Source organism: Bos indicus, chromosome 10, assembly GCF_029378745.1.
Source record: "Bos indicus isolate NIAB-ARS_2022 breed Sahiwal x Tharparkar chromosome 10, NIAB-ARS_B.indTharparkar_mat_pri_1.0, whole genome shotgun sequence".
NCBI lineage: Eukaryota > Metazoa > Chordata > Mammalia > Artiodactyla > Bovidae > Bos > Bos indicus.
This window is the reverse complement of record NC_091769.1, coordinates 85,922,254-85,936,840: the sequence shown is the minus strand read 5'-3', so window position 1 is coordinate 85,936,840 and position 14,587 is coordinate 85,922,254. Positions and strand designations below refer to the sequence as shown.

The 14,587-nt window shown below is 47.5% G+C and overlaps 1 protein-coding gene across 1 annotated transcript in view; it reads left to right on the top strand.

Moving 5' to 3' along the window:
- The window catches only part of PROX2 (prospero homeobox 2), a 30,185-nt gene extending 16,100 nt beyond the window's left edge, over nt 1–14,085 (top strand). The window contains exons 2-5 of the mRNA XM_019969242.2: nt 5,085–6,538; nt 10,628–10,735; nt 11,791–11,985; nt 13,493–14,085. Of these exons, the coding sequence (XP_019824801.2) occupies nt 5,249–6,538; nt 10,628–10,735; nt 11,791–11,985; nt 13,493–13,678 (1,779 nt within the window). The 5' untranslated portion in view covers nt 5,085–5,248 and the 3' untranslated portion in view covers nt 13,679–14,085. The remainder of the gene's footprint in view (nt 1–5,084; nt 6,539–10,627; nt 10,736–11,790; nt 11,986–13,492) is intronic.
- The last annotated feature ends 502 nt before the right edge of the window (nt 14,086–14,587 follow it).

Here is a 14,587-nt window from a genome sequence, read left to right as displayed (position 1 = left end):
GAGCCAAGACAGCTGCACCTTACCGTAAATAGGAAGCTAGCAAAGGCTTTGATTCCATGGAGGGGCATAAGCAGACCTACATTTTAGAAAATTAATGTCAATGACGATGTTGCTGAGAAAACTGAAACCGTCAAAAGGGACTTCCCCCACCGAGCTCCCATCACCACATCTACCCACCTGCCAGCACTGCCCACGTACCTGCCTTTCTCATGCTACCACCAATGAACTGAGGGTTCTCCTCCCTGAAGTCAGCCCTCCTCGTCTGCACCACATCACACCCCCTCCTTCCTACCCAAAGACAAAGCTCCAGAAATTCTCCCCCTCTTGCCTATATTAACAAACATTATCTGTCTACTACATCATTGCTATTAGCCTACAAACATCCTGTGATACCTCCTATCCCAAGAAAGTATCTTTTTTTTAATTTAATTTTTATTGGAGTATAATTAATTTACAATGTGGTCTTAGTTTCTGATGTACAGTTATACATATAGACTATTCCTTTTCAGCTTCTTTTGCATTATAGGTTATTACAAGATATTGAATACAGTTCCCTACGCTATGTAGTAAATCCTTGTTGTTTCTCACTTGCTTTGTATGTAGTAGTGTGTATATGTTACTCCCAAACTCCAAATTTATCCCTCCCTCCATCTCCCCTTTGGTAATCATAAATTTGCTTTCTATGTCTGTGAGTCTATTTCTGTTTCGTAAAAAAGTTCATTTGTATCGTTTTTTTAGATTTCACTTATAAGTGATACCATATATTTGTCTTTCTCTGACTTACTTCCCTTAGTATGATCATCTCCAGGCCCATCCATGTTGCTGAAAATGGCATTATTTCATTCTCTTGTATGGCTGAGTAGTATTCCATTGTATGTATGGACCACATACTCTTTATTCATTCATCTGTTGATAGACATTTAGGTTGCTTCCATATCTTGGCTACTGTAAGTAATACAGACGTGGAGGGAGGGGTGCATGTATCTTTTTTTCCACACAGCAAGCAGGATCTTAGTTCCCCATTCAAGGATGGGATCTGTGCCCCCTGCAGTGGAAGCTTGGAGCCCTAACCACTGGAGGGAATTCCCTGCATGTATCTTTTTGAGTTAGAGTTTTCTGCTGATATAGGCCCAGGAGTGGGATTGCTGGATCATATGGTAACTATTTTTAGGAACCTCCCTGCTGTTTTCCACAGTGGCTGTGCCAATTTCCATTCCCGCCAATGGCGTGGGAGGGTTCCTCTGAGAAACCCTCTCTGACCCCACTTCTCTTTCCAGCTACTTTCCCATTTCTCTCTTCCTTACAAAACACCTTGAAAAAGTTGTCACAGTCAACGTCACCAATTCCTCTTCTTGTCCTCTCCTTAAAATTCAGTCCAACCAGGCTTCCCCTGCCCTCCACTCCACCAAAACTGCTCTGATAAACACCCCAAGTGACTCTGAGTAACATCTAGAATTACTAACTTGAACGGTCAATTCACAATCCTTATGTGACTTGACCTCTCCGGTCTCCTAGAAACACTTCCTTCACTGGGCTCTCAGGACCTCACACACCCCTGGACCAGACTAGACTAAACTTCTTCCTGCTTCACTGATTGCTCTTTGTGTTTCCTGTTTGGGTCCCCTCTTGCCCCGCCTCTTCATGCTATTAAGTCCCAGGACTCAGACTTCAGCCCCCTGCTCCTCTCTGTCTACATTCACTTCTTGATGAGAACATCCATCTATTTACCAGCAACTCTCAATTGTATATTTCTAGCCCAGATCTCCCCATTGAGCCAAAGGCCTGGTTATCCAACTCCTTTCTCAGCATCCTCGTTGAGATGTCTGATCATTATTTCACATTTATCACTTTCAAAACTGGGCTCCTGATATTCCTCCCCAAGTCTGCTTCTTCTGTAGCCCTCCCCGTCTCAGTTCATGCAACTCCATCCTTCCAGGCCGAACACTTTGGAGCCATCATCAGTGATGCTTCTTTTTCTCTTGGGCCTCACATCCAATCTGTTATCAATAGTAAACCTCACTGGTTTCAACTTTGACATATATCCAGGATCTGACACCACTTCCCGCTTCTGTTGCTGTCACCCTGGTCCAAGCCATCTCATCTGAATTATTATCATCTAGATGATCACCAGAGCCTCCTAAGCCATCTCTCCTTTCAACCCTTGCTTGCCACCCCTAGTTTATTACTCACCCAGTAAAGAACAAGCCTTTTAAAACTAAGTCAGGTCACCTTTGCACATAGCCTTCCATTGGGTCCTCGTTTATTGGCCTTCAGAGTGAAGGCCAATATTTTCACAGTTATCAACAAGGCCCTGTATATTGGCCTTCCATTCCTTACTAAGTTATTACATCTGTCTCCATTTGCATGATTGTTTGCTCCACTTGGGCAGAGGATTTTCTTGGTTGTCACTACTCAGCCCATATTTCTTGAATGGATAAATGAATGAATGTAGAAAAAGGACCAGAGTGAGAAGAGGCTAGAGGATGGGGACCAGTCATGAGGTATTAGAATTGCCCAGGTGAAAAATTATGAGATGCGGAGTCAGGAAAACATAATGGGAACAATATGGCAGAATGCAGTTCAGAGTCACTTTTTTCCCAAAATTTACCAGCCATAGTGACCACATGTTGAGGATAAGAAGATGGGCAGGGGTCAAAGGGGCTCTCCAGCTTCTGGACTGAACAAGAAGATAGGTGGCAGAGAGGTAAGGCAGAGGGCAGCCATAGAGTCTGGGTTTGAAAATGTTGAGTTTAGGAAATGGTCACTAAGAATAACTATTAACCAAACCCTTCTTCTGTTTGGAAGCTGTGAGGGGCTTTGTCACTCAGTCATGTCCAACTCTGCGACCGTGTGGACTGTAGCCCACCAGGCTCCTCTGTCCATGGGGATTCTCTAGGCAAGAATACTGGAGTGGATTGCCATGCCCTCCTCCAGGGGATCTTCCCAACCCAGGGATTGAAGCCAGGTCTCTTGCATTGCGCACAGATTCTTTACCGTTTGAACCACCAGGGAAGCCCAAGAATACTGGAGTAGGTAGCCCATCCCTTCTCCAGGGGATCTTCCCAACCGAGAAATCAAACCAGGGTCTCCTGCATTGCAGGCAGATTCTTTACCAGCTGAGCTACCAGGAAATATACCATGTATATTTTAACTGAAAATATACATGGTTTGTACTATTGTTATTTAGTCCCTCTAAGTTAAAATATCAATTGTGCCAGTGTAGTGATCATTATTGGTTAGAAAGCAGCTAATGTATATGCAATGATCCAGTTATGCTTATTAGATGATATGATTTTAAAATAATTTTTTCATATTATACAAATAGTGTATATTCATTGCCATGATCACAGGAAGTTAAATGTTTCTCTCTCCAAGAGGCAGTAAACTATCCAAACTATTGGTAAAACTTGGTAATAGCAAATTCTTTCATTTATATTAATTTGGCAAGTCATTGATTTTTATTTTTAGTAATTTACAAATGTTTTACTTATTCAAAACCAGACTCTTCTAATTGATCTGAGATCCTAGCCTTCTTTCAGTGGCATTTCCCTCAAAATGGCATGCAGTTGCCATTTCCTCCTACCCTTCACTCTAGTGCTGGCATGAAGTTGCCCTCAGAGAGCTTGTGTTGTGTGTCTGCCAGCTGCCAGCCAGCTCCAGGTGGAAGCTGTGGTCAGGTCTCCAACTAGAATCCATTAGCTGCAGAAGATCTGGGATTTCCTGAAGCAGAGAATTCCAAGCAAGCTTCAAGAGGAAAATGGGAAGAAAGCAAAGTCTCTCCCACCAGCATTTGTACTAGAGAAGCAATCAAGAGTGGAAATCTGTAGAGAAAAAAGAAATTCATTTAAATTTTCTAAGAAAGGATGAATCTGCTTAACAGGCAGAGAAGTCAGTCTCTTATGCAGGTCTTCTTTGAGGAAGGACCTGAAGTGTGTTTGCATTAGAAGACTGGAATCTTAGTAACCGAGAGCCATTCTTAACCTTGATGAGCCTCAGTTTCCTCATCAACAAAATGGGAGAATTACACCAACTGTCAAGGTTGGTGCGAGACGTAATGACTACACATATGAATGTTTCATAAACTTGAAGTGCCTTATACCTGCTACCTGAATTACCTCCTGGTTCAAATGCAGTGTACTTTGATATTCATGGGAATAAAACAGCTTTATGCAGCCTTTTCTAACATTGCTCCCTCATTCTCCCATACGTTCATCCCAGTCCCTTATTGTCTTTTTTCTTCATAGAAGTTATCATGACCTGAAAATGTACTTATTTATTCTCTCTTCCCCTGCTATATGTCCTGCTCTATGAGAGCAAGACTATGCTGCTTTATTCACCACAGACTCTCCAAGCATCCAGAAGAAGTCTTGATGTACAGTAGATGCTTAAAAAGCAGCGGTGAGAACATTGAAAGATCATGATCCAACTCTTCCGGGAGCAGGACTGCATAGTGGTCAAACAGCACGTTCTCAGACTTCAGTTTGCTTGTTTCAAAGGCAGGTGCCCTAACACAGCACCAAGGACTTCTGGTTAAACAGGACTGGCCGACCTACTGGATCTGCTATTTTTAACAAGTGCCCAGGGTGATTCTATTGCAGAAAGTCATTCTAAATCAAGATAAATCTTATTCTGACTCCAGTCTGACACTAACTATATGACCTTAGGGAGGTAACTTCTTAATTCCTCTGAGCCTGTTTCCTTTATCTGTAAAATAGGACTGCCAGCATTCCCACGGAGCTGTTAAGAGAATTACATCAGGTAATGGGTGTAAAGTTATTGGCACAATGCTGGTTATGCAACTGGCTGCCACAATCATTATTATGGATTATTTTATTGTTATGTCATGGCAGGACAAGAACTTTCTCTTGGGAGGCCTGTTCTTGGGAATGTCTTCAAACTGTGGTCGGGACCAGCGGCATCACCTGGGAGCTGGCTGGGGATACAGATTCAATCGCTGTCCCACACCAGACCTGCTGACTGAGAATCTACATTTTAACAAGATTCAAGCTGATTCGTCTGCTGGTCAAGTTTGAAAGGAACCACTCAAAGTCACAGGTCCTGTTTTCTCTCATCTCTATTTTCAGAGTGCCCAGGTGGTGGGTGAGCGCCTGGAATCCCAGAGTCTGAATCCTTCCTCTAAGTGGAGAGGAGAAATCCCCAGCTCCCTGGAGGTGCATGTCCAGCTAAGAGCCTCCAGAGGAGGAACTGTCTTGCGGAACCCTGACTACGGCATCTGTGGAGCCAAGAGATGGATCCAAACTCCAGCTTGCTTTTGGGACCAGCCCAGTATCCGACAGAACCTTGTATGGAAGGTGGAAGAAGCCTGTCCCCCAGAGAGCAGAGCAGATGCTCCCCCTTTGCCTGGAGTCAGGTCCCCAGCTCCAGCTTCTCCGACCCTGACTGCTTTGGGGATGAGCACATCCAGGCAAAGAGGGCCAGAGTAGAGACCATCGTCCAAGGCATGTTCCTCTCCCCAACCTCTCTGGGGCCAGGCAGGGCCCCCACTGGGGACAGCCCTAGCCGCCCAGAGAAGGCCCAGGGGCGGAAGAGGAAGCAGAGCCTTCCAATGCAGCAAGACCCCCTGGAGGCAGGCCCCGCCGGGAACCGGGGCGGCGGCAGGAAGGGGGGCCCTCGGGTGAGAGGACAGCTCCACCTGCTGAGGCAGCAGATGAGACACCTGCAGCAGCGCATCCTGCGGGCCGTGGAGCCCAGGGCCGCAGCTCAGGGCCCTCCAACGGCAGACCAGAGGAATGGCTCTAGGTCTGGGCCCTGGGGGGCGGACAGCGACCACAGCCAAGGGTCCATCAGGGACCTCTCCAGGGTGGAGAAACACAGAGTGTCTGAAGTCCAGTACCTGTCTGAGGGGCCCAGGTTTCTTCCCGCTGGAGCACGGGCCTTGCTGGAGAGTCTGAAGAAAGAACTGACGGGGGCCATATCCCAGGCTGTGGACTCGGTGTTACAAAAGGTACTGGTGGATCCTTCGGGGCACCTGACTCAGCTGGGTGGGAGATTCCAGGGGCCAGAGCCAGACGGGAGAAGTGAGCCCTTGCCTCCCGAGGGCAGTGCCCGTAAAGATCCGCTTCCTCTGGCGGCCTTGCCCAGGCGGGCCCAGCCACCAGGGGAGGCTCCGCTGGGCAGCTTATCGCTGGCCAAGCCTCTAGATTCTCCCAGGTACCCCGTCTCTCCGAGAGTGATCCCCAAACCCTATCAGGCTCCCCCAGCAGACTGTCCCTTGGCGGTTGCACCTGCCCACATCCAGGAGGAGTGGATTCTCGGCCAGCTACTGGGCCACGGGCCCGGTGGCCGCTGGAGGGGCGATCTTCCTCAGGACCCATCTGCCCCGAGCCAGCCCTCCTCCAAGATGGCCCTGCGACCTTGGGGAGCTGCCAAACTGCGACCTCTGGCCTTGGGCCAGCAGCAGTGCCCCTGGCCCTTCACGTCCACCTGTTTGGAAAGACTGCCCCTCGTTTCCCCGGTGAAAATGGAGCCGGGGGGCCGGCAGGCCGGCATGGACGCGCTTCCTTTCTCTGCGGCCCACATATCCTTTTTGGGCAATCGGGGTTCTCGTTTGTCCCAGCCCAGAGAGACAGAAACTCTGGACGCTGAGGGGAGGTTAGGGGACAAATAACTGCTTGGCACAGGGAACCGCTCTGCCCTTCCAGAGGAGAGCGGGTCTTCTTAATGTTCGTTCTGGGGCTTCCTTCCCCTGTGGCTCATAGCTAGTAGGTTCCTGAGAAAGTGGTGACCACGTTCTGAGATCTAAGGGTCTGGGAGAGTTCCTTTACCTTCTTCTGTAACATAGATTCTATCACTACTGACTTAGTCCTTTGGGTCTGGAAGGGTTTTGTTTATTTTTAAACCCAAATGGGCTCCCAAAATATGACAAAAACAGCTTGTGGAAGGAAGAACCCCATCACTGAGACGTCAGCTGCTCAGACACCTCGGCAGAACAGGTCAAAGGAATGCCCTCACCTGAGGCGTGGCTCCCGGAACCTCTTGTCTCTTCAGGCAAAAAGAGACATCTGCTTCATTGAGACATCTCATTAAATTGCATCTCCTTGTGTCTGTGGAGTCACACTAGCAGGGGTGGATAGTCATGCCCCTCTACCTGCACACTAGATAACTCATGGGCAATACATGAGGGGCCAGAAACTTGTGGGGCCCATGGGAAAAGGGGAGATTTTCTTCAGGGACAAGACCTGAGGCCAGGTGAAAGGGGTAAGAAGACTTCAGTTTAAGGACTAGCTTCTAGGCTGCAGCTGAGGAGAGAGCTGGGTGCTGTGTGTGTGTGGAGCAGGGTGGGGGGCCCCCGCCGAGCAGGCTGTGGGGCCCAGGCTGGTCTGCAGGGGGTCTGAATCTTACTGCATCACCTCTGCAAGCCGTAGGGAGATCCCACTCAGAAACAGGCATTTCTCCAGAGTAACCCTCCCTCAGGAATGTAAAAGTTGTTGAAGCAAGAGAAGAAGTTGCTTGGGTAAACACTGGGTTAATTCCATTTCTGTGGGACTTCTCAGAGCCTTTTTAACATGAAGTCCGATGAAAAATGCTAAGAGGAGAATGTATGCGGTCCCACACGCATAAAACCAAAGAACCCTCTTTCAACCAGCATCTTATGAGATTAAAGCTCCTGAGAACATATTTTGGATGTGGCTTTTTTAGTGAGCCAAGCTCATGCTGCTGCTTCTCAGGAACAGCCTTAAATTGCATCTCCTGGGTTCTGTGGAGTCACACAAGCAGGGGTGAATAGTCATGCCCCTTCTACCTGGCAGGCTGTGGTGAAGGCGGCAGGATGGGGTGGAACCAGCTCACGGCCACACGAGGCTGGCTCTTGTGTCCTAAATGCTATGAGCGCCACCTGCTGGTCACAAGTGTTGGCAACACTGCCCAAGCTTGGACACCCCTGGGTTCTTTTCCTAGCAGGCAGGGAGCAACAGCCACAAACAAACCCAATGCTGAGAGCATCTCGACGGCCACCAGTACACCTTTCAGGCAGTAGACACGGAGATATCACCATAGACAGATTTTCTTGTCAGATGAAAGCCCTCTGTGAGAGAAGCTATCTGTCTGGGTCTTTGATAAGAGGCCACTGGTTAAGTCTCCCTGTCAGATTGTGGAAGAACCTCAAGAACTCAGTCCCCAAAGATTCTCCACTGATCTTCCCCTGGGAAGGGTATTCTGCTGTTTCAGAAAAGCACCTTCTGTATGCCTGGCCCTGCCTTGTGAAATGAGGCTTGGGCTGCGAGAACTTCAGGAGTTTTCAGGGGCCACCCACAGGGCCTGGCTGCCCTGGTCATGCAGTTGGCTACCTTTGGAACGATTTGGGGCCCCCAGGCAGCATCCTGGCCCCAATTATTCCCTCATTCTAGAATTATAAATTCGTTCTTCTGGGCCTTGAAAGCCCAGAAGAGCAAGATGCTTAAGTATAAATGAACTTTCCATTCACATGACACCCTGTGAACAGGTGGAGAGGGTACAATGACGAGACAATGATGGGTGACCGCACACCTCCTGGGCGGCGGGCATTGGGACTGACAGTGCCCCTGTGCACTGCCACCTAGACACAGTTCTGAAACTCAAAACGCTCTGAAAAGCTCTATGATTTCTTTCTCCTAAGGTCGATGGGAAATTCTCTTGGTTGCAAAACCTGACCTGTGCTGTGTGCTAAGTTGCTTCAGTCGTGTCCGACTCCTTGCAACCCCATGGACTATAGCCCACCAGGTTCCTGTGTCCATGGGGACTCTCCAGGCAAGAATACTGGAGTGAGTTGCAATGCCCTCCTCCAGGGGATCTTCCTGACCCAGGGATGGAACCCACATCTCCTGTGTCTCCTGCATTGGCAGGCAGGTTCTTTAACACCAGCAGCATCTGGGAAGCCCTCCCTGTGCTGATAGGAGGCCTCTTATAGACTATCTCACTTAGCACAATTAGTCATTGATTTTGCCGCTGCAACTTTATCTGATTGGACAGCTGCCACAGACCCTGCTGTGGGCAGTAACTAACACATCATACACGCACCATATTGCCTTGATAAAATAAATTCTGAAACCTGGTGTCCATTTGGCCCACTGTTTCAGATAAGGGGTTGTGAGCCCGAGTTACCTCACCACCCTCAAGTATCCACTCTAGATCAGTATCTGAGAGGGACAGAGAAGCAGACTAACTTGCTCAAAGACAAACACATGCAGAGCCAGGATTCAAAGCCAGCATCTGACTTCCAAGCACAAGTTTCAACCACTACACTCCACAATTTAGAAATGGGGCCCAGAGAAGGTAAGCGGCTTGCCCAGGGTCACACAGCGACTAGGTGGCAAAATCTATTATCTGAAGCTGGGTCTTTGAACTCCCAATCCAGGATTCTTTCCACAGCACTTATGAAGGATAAGAAGTAGGGCTAATGAGGCAAGGGGCAGGGGCCTCCTGGACAGTGGCCTGGGTGCCTGGGCCAGCTATAGTTGTAATCAGTTGTCTGGTTTCCTTCGGGTAAACTGACCTGTCCTACTAAGAAGTCTTCATTGTCCTAAAGCTACAGCTCTCAGCCTCAGCTCCAAGGTTACCCTGCACGTTTCCCACTCAGCCCTAGGATTGTTCCTGGGAATGCTAAGTGTTCTAGCGTAAGACTCTTTATTTCCCTACCACCCTGGTGCTAGGTTTTCAGGCCACAACCCCCTGCTCTTATTAAAGGGGAAGGGATCTGTTCCCAGAGTGAGAGGCATGGGTTGGAATAGAATCGCCATAGTTAATCGTGGATTAAAGTTGACAATTCATTCATTCTTTCATTCACCAAACATTTATTGAGCACCTACTCTGCTCCTAGCACCGGGCTAGGCACGTGGAATACAAAGATGAAAGGGTAAGGCCCTTGCTCTCAAGGAGCTCACAGTCTAAATGGGGAGACAAACGTGCACTAAAGATCCCAATCACGTCATTCTTACAAAAACAGCTTATACAAAGAACGCTGGTAGCCAGGGTAAGGAGGGCCTACCTTGGCAAGGAAGCGTTTCACAGCAGAGGGGGCATCTGAGTTGAGATGGGGAGGGTGAGGGGGAACTTCTGCCAGGCAAACAGAGAGAAGTGCAGCCTGGCAATTCAAGCTTCTTGAGCCAAAGCCATATCACTGAGTACCATGATCTGGTACTCAGTCAGGTTAGGTGCTTGCTGGCATCAACACCACAAACTCAACGATGAGGGCCAGAAAGGGGACCACCTAGTTGACTCCTCTCATTTTACAGACGAGGAAACTGAGACAGAGAGAAGCAAGTCTCTACTTGGGGATTTAACATAGTTTATCTGGGGGACAGCTGCCATCTCTTCCCACCCTATTGTGAAAGCGCGCACACTCACACTGAGTACAACAAATTGTATTTGCTATCACATATGCAATAGATCTTTAACACATCAAAATGTTTTTTAAACTCTGCAACTTGACTGTACATAGATGGTATTCAGCATCTGGAAAGAAAGAAGTTTATCTGATCATACTTGCTAGAGACAGAAAAATGAAGCAAACACATCATTCAACCGGAAAAAAATTAAATAGAAACCATAAGGAACAGGGCAATTTAGCATTTGGATAATTTGACAAAATCATTTGATAAACTGGTTTTAGTTTTCCTTGACCCTGGGCCAAATCCAGGAGGGCCTCAATCCTGGTCACTTGAAGAAGGCCAAACTAATGTTTTTCTTCACACGCTACCCCAGCTCCAGCCTCCTGAAGGCTTATTTCCCTGATGTTCAGGTAAAGTCCTTCAACTGAGTTTCAGTCTCTGCAAAACTCCCCAGGGGCCCTAGGTATTTCCCACGTCGAGTCAAACCCTAGGTCATCATTTGTGCACTTTAGCTCCTCTTCTTGTTGTGGGATTTTTGTCCTGGGCTGAGAGACTGAACAAACAGGGGTAACTTTGGGAGAAGGAAGGTCGGGTCTCTGAACGTAAGCTTCTGAGCTATAGCTAAGACCCAGAAACACTTGGGGAAGGAGGCGGGCTTATAGAACCAAGAGTAAACAGCACCTTTAACCTAGTGTTCTGTCTTTGCTGGGGACACTATAAAAAAGAAAAAATATATCAAGAGTTGGACACTGTGGCTGTTAAATTTACCTTTGAACGTTTTTGTTTCAAAACTGAGTGAAGGACCATACAAATCAGTGTGACAATGAGAAAAATCAAGCTCTAATGGTTGGAACCAGGCCTTGGAAGTTTCCATGGTTTCAGAGGGCCTCCTTTACCCTGGGTGTTGGGTTAGGGGCTGTTAATACTTTGTATCCTTTGTATCTCAATCATCCTTTGTTGTTTTTTTTTTTTTTTTTTTTTGAGCTATTTTCCTCATACCCAGTCCCTTGCTTCTTCCCTGATCCAAGTTCTCATTTTTGATTCATTCTGCAACTCTGAGTTGCCAATACATAGTTCTCTGATCTATACCATTACCCCTTCCCTTGGCTCTACCTGGCAGAGGGCACTGGGGCTGTGATGTAATCTACCTGGGTGCTGTAGACACTGGAACCACACTGATCTTGACCTTGGGCCCTCCCAAAGTCACACTTAAGGAGTGAAAAACCTTTATAAGTCTAGGCTATAAAATACATTTGTTTTCTACTGGGCATTACAGCTAATTCAGATTTTTCCATGAACTGTATAGGCTTAGAAAATAGCTGTGACTTCTTTTTTAAAGAAAGCCCTGTTTAGTGTGAATTGAAGCCACTCTCGCTAACCCCTGTGTTGAATTGGAAGCTGGCAGTTCTGACTCTGAGCACCTCGAGGCAAACGTCTGACTTCATGGATCCTGTTGTTTGCACAGTTCAACCGCTGCATCACCTCCCAGATGATCAAGTGGTTCAGCAACTTCCGTGAGTTTTATTACATACAGATGGAGAAATTTGCCCGGCAAGCGATTTCAGATGGTGTCACAAATCCCAAAATGCTGGTGATTCTCCGTGACTCAGAACTTTTTCGAGCTCTCAATATGCACTATAACAAGGGAAACGACTTTGAGGTAAGACCATGCACTCGGGTCCCAGGAGGTCTGATGAGCGCCTTCCCTTTGTGATTGCAGTTTTAGAAAAGATCCCCTTCCATGTCTGTCCTTATGTCACTGAGAGCAGGGCAGCCTGGGACCCATCTCTGTACCATCCACAAAGATGACGGCCTCCACATCTTCTCGTAGGCAACAGGTAGATACCAAACTGAGTCTCCAGCCAGTCTTTATTCAGAAACACGGGCAGAGGTCAGGTGTTAGGCCATTTTAGACAATACTCTGTAATGACTGGGTTGTACACCCTGAAAACCTTCTCGCCTTTGCACCAGGAGGCCCAGGATAAACGCCAGGCTCTAGCTGCAGCACTAGTTCTTGGCCAAGGTTTTCTTTACACCAGTTGCTGTTCATCATTTGGTTCTTACCTTTATTCTCCCTTGAACAGTTTTATCTGTGGGCCTTCCATGGCAAGTCATCTTAAACCCTTTCTGGAAGTAATACACGATACTTAAGCTGCTCAGTCCTTGGGGATCCCTGTGAACGCACACTGGTGGCGCCTTAGAGGTCAACCATCGGTGAGGGGTGGGCACGTGGCCCAAGTGTCAGCGCTGAGAGCTTGCGATCTTCCTTGTGTGTGGCCAACAGCTCTGTTCAGCTGGCATCTTGTTCTGCAGGTATCCTGTGTGTCTGGTCACGAGCTCTTCTCACATTTCTCACTTGACTGTGCGGTCACGAAGAGCAGTGTATGGACACCTCCAAGGAAGCAAAGAACTGCTGGCATCCACTGTTCAGATGCCCCATTGGAATATGTTTAGAAACCTAAGCCTACCTGTGGGGAAAATGGACCATGCCTCCTTTGAGAGGCTCGTGGGGGTCCAGGCATGTGGGTGGGGGGCAGCACTGCGTCTTTCCATGTGGAGGTGGTCATCTGGCAGGCAGTGGGGGCAAGCCCCCAGCCAGGCTGGATCTGGAGGCCCTGCGGGATGTCTCATCATTAATGTTGCCAGTCTGGGTGAGGTCCTGGAACATAGTCTTGAGCCCTCTCCACCCCCAAGCCAAATGGTTGGCTTTGGAAGCAGGAGTGATTCCAAGTCCTTTGAATCTAGTCCCCAAAAAAGGTGGAATGAGGTACGACAGTCATAAGCTTGGGGGTGGTTCTTTCCACGTGAGGCACTAAGGAAAAGAATACCAAAAACCTCTTTTGAACCACAGATTTCATTTCAACCAGTCAGAATTTCCCACTTGCTGAAAATGTCACCCATTAACGGAATCAACTACTCCTACAGAGGAAGTGTCCCTAATCCGTTTTTTCCCAGGGCTGTCTCATCAGGATCATCATTTTAAGGTCCGTATTTGATGAGGGAGCAAGGGATTCCTGGGGCTTCAAAAGTCAGGGGCCAGTAGAGTGGGGGTGCTCCGATCAGCCTGCAACGCAAGGAAATGGCAGCATCAGACAATGAGGTCTGGATGGCGCCAGGCTTCACGGCCTCACGTTTTTTCTTTCTCGTGGGTCTCTTTGGGAATGCAGGTTCCAGACTGCTTCTTGGAAATCGCCAGCTTGACTTTACAGGAGTTCTTCAAGGCTGTCTCCTCAGGCAAAGACGCAGATCCTTCCTGGAAGAAACCCATTTATAAAATTATTTCAAAACTGGACAGTGACATCCCAGAGATATTCAAATCTTCCAGCTATCCCCAGGAACTGTTTCGGAATTAAGATCCCACAAAGTGAGGAGTGACTGGTCTGGCTTTCCTGGGTTTGGTTCTCAAATGGCAGTCAGTACAGCTGTAGTCATATAATGAGGGCATAAGGAGAAATCCCTCAAATAGGTACAATGACCACTTTTTGATCATTTATTTCCTTTTCCAGAATTACCAGAGGTTTAACATTAACTATAAAATACTGTAAAAGGAACACAACGGTTTGGAACCAGAAGAATCTCCACTCCACTGTTTTCAGGTATCATGACCCTGGGAACCTGCAGGTATCCCTGCATCTGTAAAACGAGGTTGTAAGGATAAAGAGATACGTCTGAGAGTACTCTGTGAAATGTTTATTACTCACTACACAAATGTTCTTTTTTCCCCCCCCTTCAGCTTTCAGATAAAGTTATGTTATTTGGAGTCTTTTTTACAAATTGCTGTTTTTAGTTATCTATTTATCAAATTTTACTGATTTGCAAGACACTTTCAAATACATTACCTTTAAGCTATTTATCCTGAAAAGTAGATATTATCTTCATTTTAAAAATAACCAAACAGAATCTTAGAACTGTGAGGTAAGTCGCCAAAGGCTACGAAGCCAGGGCATTTGGGTTGGGAGGGGTGGTCAGGAGCATGGAGGCACCCACGATGCCAGGCTGCACGGGGACCACCTTGTGTTGCCACCCATGCTCTCAAACAGGCCACTGTCCCCGGTGAGCATCAGCACTGATGGGCACTGTCTTCTGACAACCCCTGCCTGGCACTTAGGAGTGCTTTGTTACCCGGATGTCCACCGATCCTTTCAGCAAAGCCAACACAAGCTTTCTGCAGGATTTGAGTGTTGTTATACATTCACAGTTAATCTGCTGGAAGTTTATCAGCAGTTAAATAACCCAAACTGTCTCTAGTCGACCAATGTAAT